A 20,632-nucleotide genomic window follows, 5' to 3' on the forward strand; every position below is an offset into this window, starting at 1 on the left:
TGCGATACCGCGACCATCACGCAGACAGCTACTAAGTGACTAACAGGTGGATATGCTGCACAAAGTGACGATTCACCTCCCAGGTGGGACAGAGCAGAATGGAATGAGAGTTCATCACCATACTCAGAATGGTGCACATTAAAACTTAGGCGTTATTTTTTACTGTAATTTTTCATTTAATATTTTCAGACCATGGCTGACCACGGGTGATGAAAACTACAGAGAGTGAAACTGCAGATACAGGGGGCTACTGTACTTCATCTGCAGAATGAAGAGACATCCAATAACTCTATCCAAGGGCCCAGCCTTAGAAACTCCAATATATAAAATCAAGTCAGGATAGAATGAAACTGAGTCTGCAAACGAGACTAAGAACCAGCCAAAAAGATACCAGGAACTCTGAGGTGAGATGCACAGAACCAAAAATGTGAAGAACACTCTCCGCCATGGGTATGCTGCTGGGAGCACACGTACGATATGGTATGAAAACTGTCCACGTACTTTGGTGATAAGGTCACTGGTAACTTCAATAGTCTTATTTCAATCAAGTTATTACGAGATAGAAACAAGACGGGAGTGGGCTGACAAGTGAGTGCTGTTGGAAGAAATGGAGAGGACGCCATAAAGGCTGAAGAGTTTGTAAGTTTGGGAACACAGAGGAATAGGTAAGGCAGGAACTAGTTAGACATCATTTTTGTTTACTTGGAGAGTAAGCACTTGTTTACGTGTTTGTATGCATATAAGGAGGATCTAGTTGAAAGGGCGAAGTTAAATATGAAAACAAAGAAGGAATAAAAACCTTAAGGCTTCTAAGAAAGCAGAGGTAATGTGACGCAGCACAGGTGGAAGAGAAGAGGGTGGGAGCTGAAAAGGTAGGTAGTTGGGACCAGGAGAATGAAGCCTTTCCTCCTCTGCACAATAGGAAGCGACGTTATTATCTGTTGAGAAAGCTGCATGTGACTAAATACAAGTGTATTCTAATGTAATAAAGTCTTGGTTAAATGAGAAAACCTTTATATAACAGGACACTTATGTTTATTGCAGGACCTGGCACGTAGAGATTCTCTCCCCCCATATATATATATATATATATATATATATATATATATATACATATAGATATGTACATATATATGCATATATATGTGTACTATATGTATATATATATCCATTTAATCCTCAAAACAACCTGTGAGGTATGCTTATTAGCTCCTTCACAGACGAAGAAACTGAGGCACAGAGTGGTTAACTGACTTGCCCAAGGTGAGTGGCAGCACTGGGAATCCAAAAGCAAATCTGACTGTCCAGTCCATGCTCAATCAGTATGCCATCCAACCTCTTGGCAGACCGCCCCTAGAGCCCATATTCTCACTATAGATTGACGGTTTCTTGGGACACTTAAGATCCAAAATCTGGGACAGCTAGGATAAGAGTTACATTGACCCCACTTATTTATGGCCAAGAAGCCTAGGCAATAAGATCTCATAAACTGACCTCTGTAATCACTAGTTAACACTAGTGAGAAAGAATCCCAAAGATTTGTCTTTCTTTTTCAATCTTCCATTACTTATTTTCCAGGACGTCAATAACTATCCAACATCACTCAAGTGGCGATGCAACTGACCTATTTCTGTGTGGATCCCTCACTAGATTCAGGCATCTCAGGGATTGTCTATCTTCCTCAGTGACATGTCTGTTCAGTGCCTGCTATGTGGCAGCTACCGGGCCAGGTGCTAAAAAAATGATATAAATAAAACAGACATGATTCCAGGTCTCAAGAAATCAGGCAATAAATAGGCAAACAATATATGCTTTTAAATTGAAAAAAATACTACGATGGAATCAATCTAATAGGAAAAGTCAAGCTGCAGATCTGGATGTTTAGATGCAGTGATTACAGAAAGCATCTCTGAAAGGGGCATTTCTGTCACTGGGATCGTCTAAGGCTGCGGAAACTTAAACAATGTAGAGACTAAATGAAATAGCCCGAGGCTGCAGGAAGGATGATCCAGTTGGAGGAAAGGGTAAGGCCGATCATTTAGGGCCTGAGAGACCATCATAGAAAATCGGCTTTTATTGTTTTCACAGAGGAAAGCAATTGAGCACGTATAAAGCAGGAAACATAAAATAGAAAACATTTTCTTGTAATGCCTTAACACTGTAACAAATCATAGCCTATGAAGGACACAGAAGTCAAAAGAGAAAGCAAGGAGACCGACAGAGCCATTGCAACAGTTCAGGCAAGTGAAGATGGTGCCTTGGAGCAGAGGTTGGTGGCTGAGTATCGTGAGCAGTGGGCAGGTTTGAGAAGATCTAGGAGGTCAATCTGACCTTTGAAACAAGAGCAAATGTGAAGCAGAAAGGAGTCTTATCAACAAATTGTGCTGCAACAACTGGGGACACGGACACACACGCACACACACACACAAACTGATCTTTCAAAAAAGTTAACCCAAAATGGATCAGAGACCTACATATAAGTCAAAACTGTAAAACTTCCAGAAAATAACATGAGAAAATACAGGTGCACATGGGCTTGGGGATGAGTTTTTACACACAACACTAAAAGCATGATCCATTAAAGGAAAAATGGATGAAGTGGACTTCATTAAAATGTAAAACTTCTGCTCTGTAAGAGACACTGTTAGGAAAATGAAGACAAGTCACAGATTATCTACAAAACACGCATCTGATAAAGGACTGGTATCCAAAACATACAAAGAACTCTTAAGACTCAACAATAAGAAAACAAACAACTGATTTTAAAAAAGGGCAAAAGATCTGAATAGACAGCTCACCACAGATGACGCACAGATGAAAACAAGCACATAAAAAGATGCTCACTATGTGACATCACTAGGGAACGGCAAATTACAACAGCGGCTATTAGAGTGGCTACAACCCAGAACACTGACCAACCCAAACGCTGGTGAGGATGTGGAGCAACACGAACTCTCATTTACCTGCTGGTGAGAAGGAAAAACGGCAGCCCTTTGGAACACAGTTTGGCGGTTTCTTGCAAAGCTAAGCATAGGCTTACCGTCAGCTCCAGCAAGTGCACTACTAATTATTTTTCCAAATGCGGTGAAAATGTATGTCCACAAAAAACCTGCACGTGAATGCTGACAGCACTTTATTCCTAAGTGCCCCCAAACTGGAAGCAACCAGAATGTCCTTCAAAGTCAAATGGATGGTGGAGGTCCATACAGCGATAAAAAGAGGTTTGCTATCAAGCCACAAAAAGACACGGAGGAACCTTACTTGCATGTTGTTAAGTGAAAGGAGCCAGTGGAAAAGGCTACAGACTGTGCGATTCCAACTATATAACATTCTGGGACAGCAAAACAAAGAGACAGCAAACACAATAATGGTTGCTAGGGGTTGGGGTGGGGAGGGATAAATAGGGGGAGCACAGAAGCTTTTTAAGGGCAGGGAAACTTTTCTGTAAGACCATACGGTGGCTACATGATTTTCTGCATTTAGCAAAACCCATAAAATTGCATGACATACAGAGCGAACCTTAATGTAAACTATGGAATTTAGTAATGTATGAAAACTGGTTAAACTGCAACATGGTATTAGTAAGGTATAACTATACTATAGTTATAGTGATAGTTGTGATAGTGATAGTGATAGTGATAGTGATAGTGATAGTTATAGTTATAGTGATAGTGATAGTGATAGGATAGGATAGGATAGGGTAGGGAGGAATTAATGTGCAAACTCTGTACTTTCTGCTCGATTTTCCTGTAAGCCTAAAACTACTGAAAAAATAAAATCCCAAAACAAACAACTGGACAAACGAAAAATGACCAGATTGTATATGGCAGGAGAAAAAGCGACTGCTCCATGGTCTCTGACATAATGAGGTAAGTGGTGCTGCACTGAGATGAGGAACACTACGAGAAAAATAGTTCAGGGCTGGATATGTCAATGTTTTAAAAATTATCCAAGGGGACATCAAAACTGAAACTTTGAGGTGGCTGGGAGAGAGAAAAATTTAAGTAAACAAAAGAAAAAGTATGAAGCCAAGAGAATGGATGATAAGATCATCTAAGTGTAAAAGGAGAAGAGGTTAAGGAAAAAACTCAAGGACTGAGCACTGAACTACATTCCATAGTTGGATGAAAGTCAGACCAGGAACAACAACTGAAAAGTACAGGCTGCGAGGAACACCAGCAGTCAGTCAAGAGAAAGGCATTTCAGAGGTAGGAGTGTCCAACTCCACTGGACACTCTACTACAAGGTCAAGTACGAGGGGCAGGGACATGTCCAGCAGTCCTGGTGGTGTCAGAAGCACAGGCCTACGTGGAACAGACTGAAAAGGAAATAGAATTTGAGAAATTGTTAACGAGTACACAACTCCGGGTAATGAGAATGAGCACAGATTACAGGAGTAGAGGGTGGCAGAAGGGTCAAGGTGGTCTCCGTAAGATGACCTATGCCAGCATAGTTAGATGCTATGGGAAGGGAGATTGGCTCATGAAGAGAGAAAACACTAAAGTCACAAAGTCCTGGACAAGATACAACAGATACATCCAGGCTCCAGAGGGCAATGAAAAAAAGGTCTTTGAAAAGAGGGGTCCAGAGGTAGAAGCACCTTAATATTTCCAGTTTGGGAAACACATGAAATTCAGTAGGCAGATGCTCAATAGGATTCAATGAATCCAATTAAATGATGATAATGGTTTAGAAGGCTTCTTGTGAAGTACCATGATTCGTCAGTGTTAAGACTCAAACTAAATTGAAGGCAGCTTCAAATACTGAAACATGCATGTAACTTCCAGTGTCCAGCCCAGGGAGTCGTCACTCCCATGCGCACAGTAAGAAAAAAGCTAAACTAAAAATCAACAACTCTTCTTAGATCCATCAGACAACCAAAGCTGCCACCTCACAAACTGAAGAACCAGGCAAACACAGAAAACCACAGCTTATCAGAAGCAAACACCACCACTGGAGCCAACAGTGGATAGAAAAACTTGAGAGAATTAAACAAATGGGACTACATCAAACTAAACAGGTTTTGCACAGCAAAGGAAACCATCAACAAAACAAAAAGACAGCTTACCGAATGGGAGAGGATATTCACGAATGTTACATCTGACTAGGTGTTAATATCCAAAGTATATAAGGAACTCCTGCAACTTAAAACCAAAACACCAAACAATCCAATTAAAAAATGGGCAGAGGACCTGACTAGACATTTCTCCAAAGGGCATACAGATGACTAATAGACATGAAAATATGCTCAACATCACTAATCAGAGAAATGCAAATTGAAACCAGAATGAGATACCACCTCGCCCCAGTCAAAATGATCATTATCAATAAATCAACAAAAAAGTGCTCGCGAGGATGTGGAGAAAAGGGAACCCTGGTGCCCTGTTGGTGGGATTGCAGACTGGTGCAGCCACTAGGAAAACAGTATGGAGGTTCCTCAAAAAATTAAAAATAGAACTATCTTATGACCCAACAATTCCACTCCTAGGTATTTATCTGAAGAAATCGAAAATATTCATTTGAAAAGACACATGCACCACCATATTCATTGCAGCATTATTTACAATAACCAAGATATGGAAGCAACCTGTGCCCATCAATACACAAATGGATAAAGAGGTGGTACATATATACAATGGAATATTACTTGGCCATAAAAAAAACCAAAATCTTATCATCTGCAACATGAATGGATGTAGAGAGTATTATGCTAAGTGAAATAAGTCAGAGAAAAAAATACCATATGGTTTCACGTCTGTGTGGAATCTAAAAATCAAAATGAACTACAAAACAGAAACAAACTTATAGATACAGAGAACAAACAGATGGTCATCAGATGGGAGGGGGTGATAAAGGTAGAGGGGATTAAGAAATACAAATTGGCAATTACAAAAATAGTCACAGGATGCAAAGTACAGCATAGGGAATATAGTCAAAAACATTGTAATAACTAAGTATGGCATCAGATGGGTACTAGACTTACTGGGGGCACCACTTTGTAAGTTGTATATATGTCTAATCACCGTGTCGTACACCTGAAACTAATATAATATGTCAACTGTAATCAAAAAACATTTTTTGAAAAAGAAAAATTTTAAGGGAATTGATTAACTGGTAGAAACTCACAATGCATAAGCTTGAGAGAGTAAAACTTCCTGGGAAACCAATCTGATGGGGCCTCCCACACTTTCATGAGTTTCACTTCCATTCCAAAAGTACCATTAGGTTCACAGGGTAAAGAACAATGCAAAATTTTTCTGACTCTCGAAGCAGAAAAAGGGAAAGTAATCATTTTGAAATGTGCCCAGAGCATGTGAACATGTGGTTCTCCTTAACAAAAGACTGCCTTCAAGGAAAACTATTTTAGAGGCTAACCAATGTGGATTGTACCAAAGCTAACCAAAGGGAGAAAGGCAAATATCCAAATCAGGCCTTCTCTACCTTCCTGTCCCATCGGTGGAGGGAGCTACGGGGGCACTTGGGAAGGTGAAATCCCAGAGCATAATGCACTAAAAGACTGAGACCTAATGATGGGACCACAAAAGACTCCCTCCCTTCACACCTTACCACATCAACCGGGAATTACAACTGAAAGAATAGCAAGGCTCACATGCTGTTTATGAAGGAGTCCCTAAGGAATCCCAAAGATAACAGCCAAAAGACAAGGACACTACAAGAAATTTCAGCCTTTGACACATGTAGCTACAACAACCAGTAAACAGACTAACACCTGGCAAGATCAACCTCAGATCCAGGCCTGTCTGCCTAAGCTCCTTTCACCCAACGCATCGTATCGTGTCTAGTGTTTAACAAAAAATTACAAGGCATGCTAAAAGCCAAAAAACACAATCAGAACCAGATTCAGATATGGCAGAGATCTTTAAATTATTACACCAACAATTTCAAATAATTATTAATATGCCAAAAGCTCTAATGGAAAACGTGGATAACATGCAAGAACAGATGGGTAATGTAAGCAGATAAAAATTCTAAGAAAGAATCAAAAGGAAATGCTAGCCGTCAAAAACACAGTAACAGAAATGAAGAAAGTATTTCATGGGCTCATAAGGACACTGGACATGGCCTAGGAAAGAATCAATCAGCTAAAAGATATGTCAATAGAAACTTCCTAACCTGAAAAAGGGGTTTAAAAAAAAGGAATACAATATCCAAAAACTGTGGGACAATTACAAATAAGTAACATATGCATACAGGAATACCAGAAGGAGAAGAGAGAAAGGAACAGAAGAAATAAGATATTTAATAATGGCTGGGAATGTCCCAAAATTTATTAATACACATAAACCAGATCCAGGAAGCTCAGAGAACATGAAGCAGGGTAAGTACCAAAATATTTGCACTGATATCATATTCAAACTGCAGAAAACCAAAGACAAAGAAAAAAATCTTGAAAGAAGTCAGAGGTAGAAATAGGAAAGGAAAACCTTACCTATGGAGGAATAAGGATAAGAATTACCTCAGACATTTCTTCAAAGACCATGCAAGAAAGAAGAGAGTGAAGTAAAATATTTAAAGCATTGAAAGGGAAAAAAAAACCTACCAAATCTAGAATCTTGTATCAAGAACAATTATCCTTCAAAAGTGAAAGAGGGGAAAAAAAAACTTTCTCAAACAAAATGGAGGAAATTTGTCACCAGTACACCTCCCTTGAAAGAAATGCTAAAAAAAAAAAGTCCTCCAGAGAAAGGGTCTACACAATTTCCATCTGGGAGAGCATCAGAAAAGAAACAAAAGAAGGCAAAACAAAACCTTTCACTTTTAAAACTCTACATTGACTGAACACACAGATCTGACAGCAACGATATACTGGGTGATTATAGCATATGGAAAAGCGAAATAAAGATCAGCGATATTATAAGGGATAGGAAGGTGAAAGTAGCAATACTGTTATAAGGTACCTGCACTACCCTTGAAACAGTTTCATGTTATATGAATGTGGATTCATTGTAAATGTATACTGCAAACTCTAGAGCAACAACTAAAACATATTTTAGAAGTATAATTGAAGAAATGAAATTAAATAAAATACTCAGTATCAGAGAAAACATTGAAAGAGCGAAAGGCAAAATGAATTTTCACAGTACAAGAGCAAGAATAGACAAGTTACAAAAAAAGATACATATTAAGTCCAACTACAGCAATAATCGCTTCAAATGTAAATGGTTGAAACATATCAATTAAAAGACAGAGACTATTAAAACTGGATTAAAAACAAGACTCAACTATATGTTGTCTATAAAAAACCTACTTTAAATATAAAGACACAGATAGATTAAAAGTAAGGAGATGGAGAAAGATATACCATGATCACTCAAAAGAAAGCTAGAATAGCTACATTAATTTTAGGAAAAGCAGACTTCAGAACAACGAAAAATTATCAGAGATGAAGAGGGGCATTACATAATGATGAAGGGGTCAATTCTCCTTGAACACATATCAATCCTTGATATTTATTTGCCTAACAACAGAGCGTCAAAATACGTGAGGCAAAAACTGATAGAACTGAAATGAGGAGCTGATGAATCCACTATTATACTTAAACCGCTCTATAGGTTAATGGACAGATCCAGCAGGTAGAAAATCAGTAAGGATATTCTTGAATTGAATAACACTGTCAATCAACTGGATCTCATGGACATCTAAATAATATTTCATCCAGTGACAGCAAAATATACTTTCTCAAACTCACATGGAACAATGATCAAGATTAAGGGCCATAAAACACACCATAATAATTTTAAAAGAACAGAAATCATACTAAGTGTGCTTTCAGACCACAATGCAATTAAACTAAAAATCAGTAACAGATACCAAATATTTACAGATAGATAGGTGGAAAACCTCACTATTTAGAGATTAAACAACACACTTCTAAAAAAATACTGATAGAAAAAAAAGTCTCAAGAGAAATTTTTTAAATTTTGAATCTAAAAGAAAGTAAAAATACAACTTATCAAAATTCAAGGATGTAGCAAAAACAGTGCTTAGAAAGAAGAGCAAAAGAAACCTAAGGCAAGCAGAAGCAATTAGAGCAGAAATCAATGAAATTGAAAACAGTAAAATAGAGAAAAATCAACAAAACCAGAATCTCATTATTTTATCAATAAAACTGATAAATTTCTACCAAGGCCAACAGATAATAAGTAAGACCAAACAACATCACAAATGAAAGAGGAGCCATCATTACTGATCCCATGGCATTAAAAGGATAATAAGGAACGTTTTGTACAACTCTATCCTCACAATTTACAATTTAAAATGAAACTAATTCCTTAAAAGATACAATCTACCAAAACTTACACAAGAAGAAACATAATCAATAGGCATTTATCTATTGAAGAAACTGCATCATTAATAACCTTCCCAAACAGAAAGCACCAAGACCAGATGGTTTCACCAAGTATTTAGTGAAATGATGACACTACCAAATATTTAATGAATTCTACCAAATATTTAATGAAATCATAACCAACTCTCTACAATCTCTCAGCAAATGGGAACAGAGAGAATAATTCCTAACTCATTCTAGGAGGCCAGCCTAATATCAATATCAGACAAAGACATTACAAGGAAAATTAAAGGCCAGTATCTCTCATTAACATTGATATAAAAACCCTTGACAAAATATTAACAAATTCAATCCAATAATGTGTAAAAATATTATACACCGTGACCAAGTTCAATTTATCCCATGTACGTAAGGCCAATTCAATATTCAAAAATCAATCATGTAATCCATCACATCAACAGGACAAAGAAGAAACATCGTATGATTGTATCAATAAATGCAGAAAAAGCATTTGACGAAAGTCAACACCAACTCATGATTAGAGAAACAAAAGACTCTGAGGAAACCAGAATCAGAGGAATTTCCTCAAGGTGATAAAGAATTATCTACAAAAAACTTATAACTAGTATCACACTTATTGATCAGAAACTAGATGTTTTTTACTTAATATAGGGAACAAGAGAAAGAAAAAAAATAGTCTTTATTTGCAAATCCCTACAAAGGAAAAAAACTCTTGCAACTAATAAGCATGGTTGCAAGATACAGATAACATCAATTGTTTTCCTGAAGGCCAGCAATGAATAATTGGACTTTGGAATTAAAAAAAATACCATTTACATTAGCACCAAAAAGAAAAGAAATATTTAGGTATAGATCTAACAAATATGTGTAAGATAAATTGAGGAAAATACTACAAAATGTTAATGAAAAATCAAAGATTTAAATTAATGGATATTCCATGTTCATAGATAGGAAGAGTAAATATTGTTAGATGTCACTTCTTCCCAAATTGATCTTTAGATCCAAAGCAACCCCAACCAAAATCCCAGCAAGTCATTTTGCAGATATGGACAAGCTGATTCTAAAGTCTGCATGAAAAGGCAAAAGACCCAGAATAGCCAGCACAATACTGAACAACAAAGTCAGAGGGCTGACACTACCCAACTTCAAAACTTAAAAAGATCCAGTATTCAAGACCGCGTGGTAATGGCAAAAGCAGATTGGCCAAAGGAACAGAAAAGCCCAGAAAGAGACCCATATAAATAAAGACAACTGATCTTAGAAAAAGAAGCAAAGAAAATTTAAAGCAGAAAGGAGATTCTTTTCAACAAATGGTGTTAGAACTGGACATAAACACACACGCAAAATTCACCTTACACCTTTCAAAAGAATTACTTCAAAATGGATCATAGACCTAAACGTAAAAGTCAACACTGTGAGACTTCCAGAAAATAATAGAAAATCTAGGTGCACATGGGTTTGGTGAAGAGTTTTTACGTACAACACCAAAAGCATGATCCGTTAAAGAAAATAACTGATGAAATAAACTTCATTGAAATTTAGAACTTCTCTGCAAGAGACACTATTAGGAAAATGAAAAGACAAGTCACAGATTATCTACAAAACACTTATCTGGTAAAGGACTGGTATCCAAAACATACAAGGAACGCTTAAGACTCAACAATAAGAAAACACGATTTTAAAAATGGGCAAGAGCTGGACACCTTGCCAAAGATGATGTTGGCAAGTTGAGAGAAGCCAGTCTGAAAAGGTTATATATCCAACGATGCAACATTTTAGAAATGGCAAAATTATAGAAACAGAAAAACATCTGTGGTTACCAGGGGTGGGGAGTGAGGGAAGGGATGAGAGGTGAAGCACAGCCATGTTTAGGACGTGAAACTCTTCTACGTGACACCGTAATTGTCACATGGTAGTAGCTATTTGGCAAAACCCATAGAACTGTATGACACCAAGAGTGAACCCTAATGTAACCTGTGGACTTTAATAATAACGTATCAATATTAGTTCACTAATTCTAACACGTGCACCAGTGAAAAGCAAGAGTCAGTAACAGGGGAAAAACATCGGAGGGGACACAGGTATTAGTGGGGGGTGGGGTGAATCTTTACTTGCTGGTCAATTTTTCAGTAAAACTCTTAAAAATAAAGGTCGATTAAGACATGTATACTAAACAGAAGTTCCCTTTTATTTTCTTTAAACACTGAGGTTCTATATGAATTTTTCCGGAGAATATGCACTTTGGGGCAAAGGCGTTTGGCAGTAAGTGGTGCAATATAATTTAGATTTTGACAGATTTTCTACAAATGGCATCTGTGTTGCTTACTGATTACATTCCCTTGGGCAGGTTTTGTAACCTCTGAGCTTCAGTGTATGTGTAAAAGAGAAAAATTACCTTTCTCACAGGTCAGCTGGATTAAATTAGCTAAATATACGTAAATACACCTAGCCAAAGGTGCACAGAGTAGGCATGTAAATGTTTGTTCCTTTCTAATTTCTCCCTCATTTACCCTAAAATTCTATTAATAATTCAGGTAAGGTACAATATACCCAACAGCTCAAGCCAGTGTTTCTCAAACAATCTTACTTATACCCTGAGAAGCACACACAACCATTAAATAAACACGTTGTGGGGGTGGCCAGATGGCTCAGTTGGTTAGAGCACGAGCTCTCAACAAGGTTGCCGGTTCAATTCCCGCATGGGACGGTGGGCTGTGCCCCCTGCAACTGAAGATTGAAAATGGCAACTGGACTTGGAGCTGAGCTGCGCCCTGGACAACAACATGGAGCTGATGGGCCCTGGAGAAACACACTGTTCCCCAGTAAAATTAAAATATATATATATATATATATCCTTTGTGTCTTCCTGGAGTTCAATTTAAAATCTGGGAGAAAAAAAGCTAAATATTTTAACCAGTCACTTAAAATGCTGTTACACCAAAACAACGCTGCTCCAGCGGAATATTTGCACTGTATTCAAGAGGCCGCGTTAAGACACTTACATGGGAACGAACTTAGACCCCGGCCTCAGCCTTCCAGGGCTACTTCATCTTCTGCCATTTGGTACAGACCCGAACTTTTCCACTAAAGCACTGCTTTTCATTTCTAACTTTAATTATGTTACTAAACACAAGTTCAGTTTCTTCTCAATGTCACTCACATGTCAAGAATTTAGCTCCAATGGGCCTGGTTATCTTTAAATTAGCAAGGACAACCTGAAAATATTTTACAAGTCATTTACCAACGAATTTATAGTTATTTGAGTTCGAATTAAGCAAGAGTATAAAAAGTAATTGAAATGGAGATTGTTTTTTTGACTATGATTTCTCAAGGTCTTAGATATTACCTTGGGTCAATTTTTTGCCTTTTTCACTAAACTGTGAACATTTGTCTTTGCATAAACATACTACTAACCTAATTTTTTTTTAAACTGCATATTACTATGTAACTCTTTACTCGATAGAATCTCAACATGCATGAAATTAAGCACCTTAATGAATAAATGTCAGGGTAAACAAAGTGGCACGCGTATTGCAAAGCCAAACACAGGACGAGCACACCTGTATTGTCTTGGTTCAGTGTCACACATTAAGGGAAACTGATAAACTGAAGTATGTTCAGAGACGAGCTACAAAACTTTTAAAGATCTCAAAACCATGCTACATGAACAAGAGCAAGAAAATGAAGGTCTTAATTTGTAGGGGGAAAACAAAAACAAAAAACTTGGCTTGGAATTGATGGGGTATAAAACAGCCACCTTAAAATTCCGGACAGCTGCCATGTTCGAAGGAAGTCAGACAGGCTCCGTATTACCCAGAACTAGGATCGACATGACAGGCAGTGAAGCTCAGGTAAGTAAGTACAGGTCTCTGAACTCGCAGTCAAGCCTTGAGTCCTACAGACATTTGGTTTATCAACTGTGATATTAGAAATATATGTGGTATTAAAAATATACTCCTGGATACCAGTTATCTTGTATATATAAAATGAGGGTGCTAAACTAGGTAATTTTCAAATAAAACCTGACCTAGAAGAGAATTCTGGATCAACCTCTTGACATGAGAGCACCCTGCACAGAGGCACCAGCTCCCTCATGAAGTAGTGAGTTCTCATTAGTTCATATCAACATTATCATTTGCTGTACATAAAGGCCAAACTGGAATAGACAGCCAACTATTTTAATATTTTAAGTAAAAGCCAAATGTCCATGAGCTGGTGTTCTTATAAAAAGAATTAAAAGACAGGATGGAACACGGTGTTTTCTATGTTGCCATCTATTGAGTCAATTATATTAGTAATTTAATTCTAGAAAAAAAACTCATCATTTTCCTAGCTCATTGTATTGAGTATTGCAGTTTCCTTTGTTTCTAAGATATACTAAATACAATAGGCATTCACAGCAAAAACGATGCCAGGCAATAATCTCATGTACTCAACTTTCTGTGCAAAGGACAGTATTTTAATAGAGCTCAGGGCCTAGGAAATGCTAAATGAAATGTGGACCATAAACACTAAGAGAGCGAGGGCAGGAGATGCCCGGGAACAGAGGAGGTCAAGTACACACAGGGTACAATGTGGGTGTATGTTTTTAAACGTACTCCAGTCACACAAAAACACATTTGTGGTTTATCCATCTCTTTTCTCTGGGAGAGATTTTTAAGAAAACTTATTTTCCTAATTCTACATCTGTCTGAAAATCCAAGGATATCTGTTGCAGTTTCCATCATCATCAGACATTACAGTGAACACATTTTGAACATTTTTCTACCTATGCCGTACCTTACCTCTTGAGTAGAGATCCCTTTGACCATAATTCCTGAAAACTCCGATGCACACCTCAAAGGTCCCTAGCATTTTTACTGCAGTAATCTAATTATTGTAGACGTACATATTAATGGAAAAAAACTTTAGAGCACCTATATGCTTATTTTTGGAAACACAAATCTTTCACATTTGGGGACTAAATTAGTATGAAGTCTTTTTAATGGGAAATAAAAAATACCTGAATAAAAAGACAGTAAGAAATTGCTTAAGACATCTAAGCATTGATATTTTGCTCGTTTCAATGTAGCAAAGCAAAATAAGATCTGTGCACATATTTATAAGCTATGAAGTCACACTGCTTATGTGACATTTACTTTTTTTAAAACAGAAGTTATTTAAAAAAACTAAAGAACAAAGTTTATACCATAGTTAATCCAATCAGTGATGATGTAATAATAAGCCTATGTTCTCATACCTCAAAGACATAGGAAAGCCATTGTTCAACATTCCATATTTTTATTTTAAAGCTAGTTAAAACTCTCATTTTGCCATTATTTTTATAATATGTTTGAAGTTTCTGGTACAAAACTTTTATTTAACTCCCCCCTCCACCCCACACCCTACCTTTTTATAAACATGTAGTTAAGGATTCTAGACTTTTTTGTATCCAAGTAAAATACAGCCTTCCATTGAAATATATTATGTCTCTAAACCTTTTAATAGCTTTAATTTTAAAAACAAAACTTTATCCACAGAATCCTTACTTATCTTTTCCAAACTTACTAGAATAAAGCCAAGAATTTTAGTTTCCTTTCCCACCCCCCAATTACAGTAGCTATTCTAAATTATAACATTCTTTTCTAATTCTTTTCCCCCCCAGAGTATAATTTCTTTGAGGAGCCAAATTATTTCATTTTCATCCACAAGTTATCACTAATAAAACTTTTCACTTCTTGCCTAGGACCCCATCATGATGTTTATTTTTAGTCTTTGGAGTCCCCTTCTTATATGTTTTCTTCAAATTAAAAGAGAAATCCTCTTGCTTCTAGCAGATTTTGCATAGAAAAGGTAAATTGTTCCAGTGGCTTCGATTAAATTTAGGTAGCTATAAAGACCAGAATCATTAAAACCAAATTTTATCCTTCTCCATGTCGTCTTGATATCAGGTTAAAAGCAAGAGACTCTTAAGTCAATTATTTCCCCTCCTACAATTATTTGTTCAAGCAGAAAACTACAAAAATACTTTTTTTCTCCTGTTAACAGCTCTTATAAATTGGGTAGTCTCCAATCAGCAATTATTTTCAGATGTGTTCTTCTGGGTATAGGAACTGTCACTTGCATGCTATGTTGTAAGGGTTAGTTATATTTTGATCAATTTCACTTTAAAAGGTTTGACCATAGTGGTATTTATATTTATAAATATTTATAATATTTGTAATTTTGACTCAAGAGTTTTAATGGTTTGCAAAATTGACATTTAAAAATGGCATCTAAAAAAAATCCTTCTGGAAACAAAGCTAACATGAAGCTAATAAGGAAAATGCAAAAAGAGATTAAACAGATCACCTATTTTATAAATTTGGCACTGGGTGGCCCAATGAAGAATCATTTTAATAGCTCAAAAAGCTGTTTTCTCAAAAATGATTAACATACACAAGGACAGGATATATATTGAGAAATATTTAGAGGAAGACACATAAAATTTAAATACACTTAAAAATACTGCTGTAGTTTTCATTTTCTACTCCTGAAACAAAAATAAGCCATTTATCAGTAAGTGCATTTTTTTCACGGAGAAAATATTTATTAGTTTTCAAATGATCACATAATACAAATATTACAGTCATTCTAGAAAAAAATAGCTTATATTAATATTCATAAAATAGACACTGAAAAATATAGGATTGCATATTGTGACATAAAATAGTAAAAAAATCTGAAAGGAAAATGTATCAAAATAAAAGTTTAAATAAACAAATCAGTTCACATTAATATACAAAAAGTTTCACTTTTAAATAGCTTTAAGTGGCATAAGGTAAATAGAAATGCACTTACATTTCTTTTGCACACTTTAAAGGAACAGAGCTAAAATTTAATCAAAGCATGAGATTAAGAGATTAAATCACTTTTCATCTTTCAAAACTGAAACAAAAGGCTAATAATCTCACAGGCTATAAACTGGTTTATACTGTGGTTCAAAGAGTTCAACTAACTTAGTTTCCAAGCAAATTTCACTTTCGAATCCCAAGTTTTAAAATGTTTAATAGCTATTTGTTAAATTTATATGTGTTTGTAAAAACTGTCATATTAACATTTAACGAAAACAAATCAAACATAAAAAGCTGTAATTGTTTATGAAAATTCAGAGCTCTCTAAAGAAATTTTAGTTTAGATTGATGTTTTCAACTTTTAAGTACCACACATACAAAACTTTATTTATAATTAATGAGGAAAAAACAGGTCTAACAAGACAGCCAAGAAAGACTAAAGGCCAGGTTATAACTTAGCAAATGTGGTTTCTAGATTCCTAAAACATTTTAGATGCTTCCATACTAATAATTCTCAAATTTCTACTCTTAAAATGTATACCAAACAAAACTGGCAGCATCAGGTAACTTGTACAAACTTCTTTAATAGCTTGATGGACCAGTTAATAAATACCAAAAAGAGAAACAGAAAAATTTTGATAACTATTGCCATCAATTAATTGACAGTTTGGGTAACTATTTTGCAACACTTATTCACAGGTACTACTAGTTCCTTTGCTCTATAAAATGACTCTGTTTCAGTATCATTCAAATTTTACTATGCCTTCAATGCAGGATAATACCTCAGGTTTAATAGGTATTTACTACTTTAGAAGAAGGAACAGCTACTTTCATCTCAAAAGGTGTCTCTTCTACTTCTATATGGAATCTTTGTTGATTTGACAAATAAGAATTAAGGCTCAAGACCAGAAAAAGATAAGCTAAAAGAGTGTATCCTGATTTTAAAAGTAATTTGGGAATAATTCAGTTCCTTTCAGTGTCAGGCAACAAAAAACAGTTTCATTAAGTGTTTTGGATCTCCTCTACTACTAAAAAAAAAAAGTCTGCCTGCTTGATTAAGGTGATTTTTCAATCCCACAAATCTTTTAAATAAAACAGATACAGAGAGCTGCTTTTAAGAGAAAGAAGTCTCTCGTGCTTCCTCTCGTTCAGTCTTCTGAATAGAAAGGAATATTTCATGGCCATGTAAAATTCCAATCTGAAAAACTTATTCATTATTTGAGCCTTTCCATCTGCAGACCAAGAGTGCACCAGAGCAAATCTCCCAAGTTTATAAATGACAAGACCCGGTGGCTCTGTCTCATCCTTGTGTCTTCTAGACAGAGTGCGTGGCTCCGTTCACCACTGCCTTCCACTGCAGGTGCTGCATGTGTGACACATATCATCCATGAAGACTCTGCTAGAAGAGCTCCTTTTGCTGAAGTATGGTGTTTACCAGTTGAAAGAAATCTGGGCAATTAGAGAACAAATAAACCAGTCTCCCATTATCAAGATACCTGGAGTCACAGAAGGAATCCACCAAGGAAAAATGAAAACTTGCCAAAGGCACCAAGTTCACATTCTACCCGCTGCAGATGATAAGAACTTCCTGGGATCCAATCCTGCCCGTGGCATCCAAGAAACCAAGAGAAAACCATCTTAATGCCATGGGGAATGTAGGATAAGGTTCTTGTGCCACAAATAACGTTATTCCTAGGGACTGGAAACCTACTGTGAGTACATTTAATACAGCTTTCAGGGATACTATATCTGAAACTTACATTCATTCATATTTCTCTTCTTAAAGAATGAAGCCTCGATTTGACAGTAAAACTGTTACAGTACTATCGCTGCATCTTCTAAATGGTCTAATTAACATGAAGGCCTAAAGGCTGAGGTAGGAAACAGACCAAAAATTTCTCACTAACAGGGTGGATAACACCTGGACATCAGACGGTGTATATTAGGAAAAGTGCAAATGTCCAGCTTGCCCAAAGATGAAATACAGAAACGTCTTCATTACTGGAATATAAAAGAGCACTCAGAAGTCCACTAATACCAGTAAAGGCTAAAACGGGCAAATACTCCCTTTTGTAAATTCCTGTGGACTACACAGGCATTCACCAAATCCAGTGCCCCATATGACCCACTGCCACTGCTTTAATTATCTGGAGAGAAAAATGAAATAAATTGTAGGTCTCTTTTTCGAATGGGCACTAGTTAGCATTCTTAGCAAAACAAACAGATTGCAGCCCCACTCGGTTCTAATATGAACCCAAGGAGTTTACCAATAGAATCAAATGGGCAATGGAAGGACACTCCAATCTATAAATAAACCCAAGTAAATAATGGAAAGCACCCACTTGTTTATTATCCTTTCCCACTCTCTCCAGAAGCTGGATATTCTGCCTCCAAGGGTTCAGTGGAGAAAGTGGACCCCTGACGTCAAAAGCTCTCCGTGGTCTTGGCTGTATCTGTGGTTCTAGGATCACTCCTTGCACCTCTGGTAGGAGAGAAGCACTGAAATAGAGAGCTGAATATAGATTTAAGAAAAAATTCTTATTAAGAAATTACATTCTCTGGTCATTTGAGTTTGTAATGACTTATCCTCAGGATATAAAAGAGCTACCTTTGGGCATACTTTCTTTAGTGCCTTCTTAATTTGAGTTTTAGAAATCTGTCCCACAAATGATTAATTCCTCAGTAATTATTAAGAAGGGACCTATCTTGGTCTAAGCCAAACACTCTGTGACAAACCACTCTACTTCAAGTGGTGAAGACCGAATCAGAAAATGATAAATTACGACTAGAAACAAGATCACGGTTGTCTTAAAGGGACAGGGAAAGGCACTCGACCTCAGATGTATCAGAGGAGGAGTCCCAGTTAATTCTTCTGTCAAAGAGAAGACGATGGATTGAAAAGTAGAAACAGAATAATCAAGCATATTAACAGGAATACCACTAAACCTTGGGAATTGTCTAAGAAGCTGAATTTCTCGGTTTTTAAGTCTTCAGTAATTTAAAGAATTAATCAGACTATAGTCCCATATTATAGCAATACAAAACTAAACCTGAATTTTATCAAGCTACGACTACCGTCTCTGAAAAAGATTTATTCTTCAAGCACTCAGATTTAAAAATGGGAGGGCAAAATAGTGGACACAGCTAGTAACAGACTAAAAATCTTTTCAAAACATAGGATCAATTGGTTTGGGGTCAAGAAGGACCAGGAAATAATCATTAATGGTTACAATGCAGAAATTAAAGCAGTAAGATATACCCAAATAATAGATGATGATAAAGATACTGGAAAATAGTTTGCATTATTATAGGAATAAGATAAATAAGAGAAGGAAGTACAAAGCACATAGCATGTGATCAAGGAAAAGCTGAAAAGGAGAATAAGATAGTAGACATGTATTTAAAGTTATAGGGACTGCAGGATAAACTGTGGAAAACAGATCAATTATACTCTGTGGTTCGGAGTGACACATCCCTATTAAATTTCAGATCTCATTCTAAATGGAAAGGTGCTGCATATTCCTGCTGTATGGACACAGTCAGTCACACTACCCTATTTCAGGGACATATTATATTTGGGGATAAGTTAAGAAAAAAATACAATCAAGTAATCTCTCACTCACACCAACTGGTTTATCACAAGGGTTCCTTACCTGTTAGCGGAACGAGGATTGTGCTCTCTTGTTCTCTATCAATCAACCAACAAGGTTACAGTCTCAGCACTAAGAAGGTAGCAACCAACCCAAGTTAATGTTCTAATGCCTTCACTTCCTCCTGGCTCTGCTGGCCAGTTTGCGTATACCAATAGCTGAAAAGGAACGGTTATTCCATTACCTAACAACATTTAGACTAAACCTTTTTACAAGCCTAAAGATGAAAGACTGAGCTAACACTTCTGCTTTAGGAATACATTCAATTCTGTACAAGTGAGGAATGAAAATAGTTTGGAACTACATACAAATTTAACCATCAAATCTATTAACTTCCAAAAATTAAAGACAGAAATGAAAAAAAGAAATCTAAAAGAAGTTGAGGGGTGAAACTGTCATGTAGCAAGAGGTATCAAATAAATAACTACGAAAATATTTTATGAGCCTACGTGCCAGCTATTTTTTAAGTTTCCAATAGATTTTAAGTCCTGAAGTCTTTCAGTTTTGAAAAGACTATTTTTTTGAGCAGTAGGTTAAAACAGAATTTTACAGTATAATCACTTTGAGGAGTTATATGAGGGATGACGAGAGGAAAGGAGCACAAATTAGAAAAAGACCTGAATACTGAGTATCTCAAAAACTGCAATCTAATTAGGTATGTTCAAGAATCCAAAAATCCCACGTAGATTAACAAAGTCCCCTGCAGCTGGAGTTCCTAAGAGTTCGCTCTTTAACAGACAAGAAACTCTTAAAATTAATACACCAGAACTATGCTATTTATGTTTTCACTGTACCTATAACAGAGCAAACAGTTGCTGCAAACGTGCTTCTAAAATTAT

At 36.4% G+C, this 20,632-nt stretch overlaps 1 protein-coding gene across 7 annotated transcripts in view; it reads right to left on the bottom strand.

Annotated features, from left to right (window-relative positions):
- TSC22D1 (TSC22 domain family member 1) overlaps positions 1 to 20,632 on the bottom strand; it is a 124,395-nt gene that overhangs the window by 72,875 nt on the left and 30,888 nt on the right. Inside the window, exons 2-3 of one of the 7 annotated variants that reach the window (XR_012495432.2) lie at positions 18,486 to 18,655; positions 15,874 to 17,592 (exon numbers count right to left, since the gene is read on the bottom strand). The exons of 1 other annotated variant lie outside the window; for it this stretch is intronic. Coding sequence is in view for 2 of the 6 variants with exons in the window: in XM_074329311.2 (XP_074185412.1) it covers positions 17,646 to 17,744; positions 18,486 to 18,642 (256 nt within the window). In the remaining 4 variants the exon portion in view is untranslated. Of the gene's footprint in view, positions 1 to 15,873; positions 17,745 to 18,485; positions 18,656 to 19,796; positions 19,952 to 20,632 lie in introns of those variants that run through there. 5 more of the 7 variants (XR_012495433.2, XM_074329311.2, XM_074329312.2 and 2 more) reach the window with 5 other exon arrangements.

The sequence above is a fragment of the Rhinolophus sinicus genome, chromosome 16 (genome assembly GCF_057876585.1).
Source record: "Rhinolophus sinicus isolate RSI-liver-muscle chromosome 16, RSI-T2T, whole genome shotgun sequence".
Taxonomy (NCBI): Eukaryota; Metazoa; Chordata; class Mammalia; order Chiroptera; family Rhinolophidae; genus Rhinolophus; species Rhinolophus sinicus.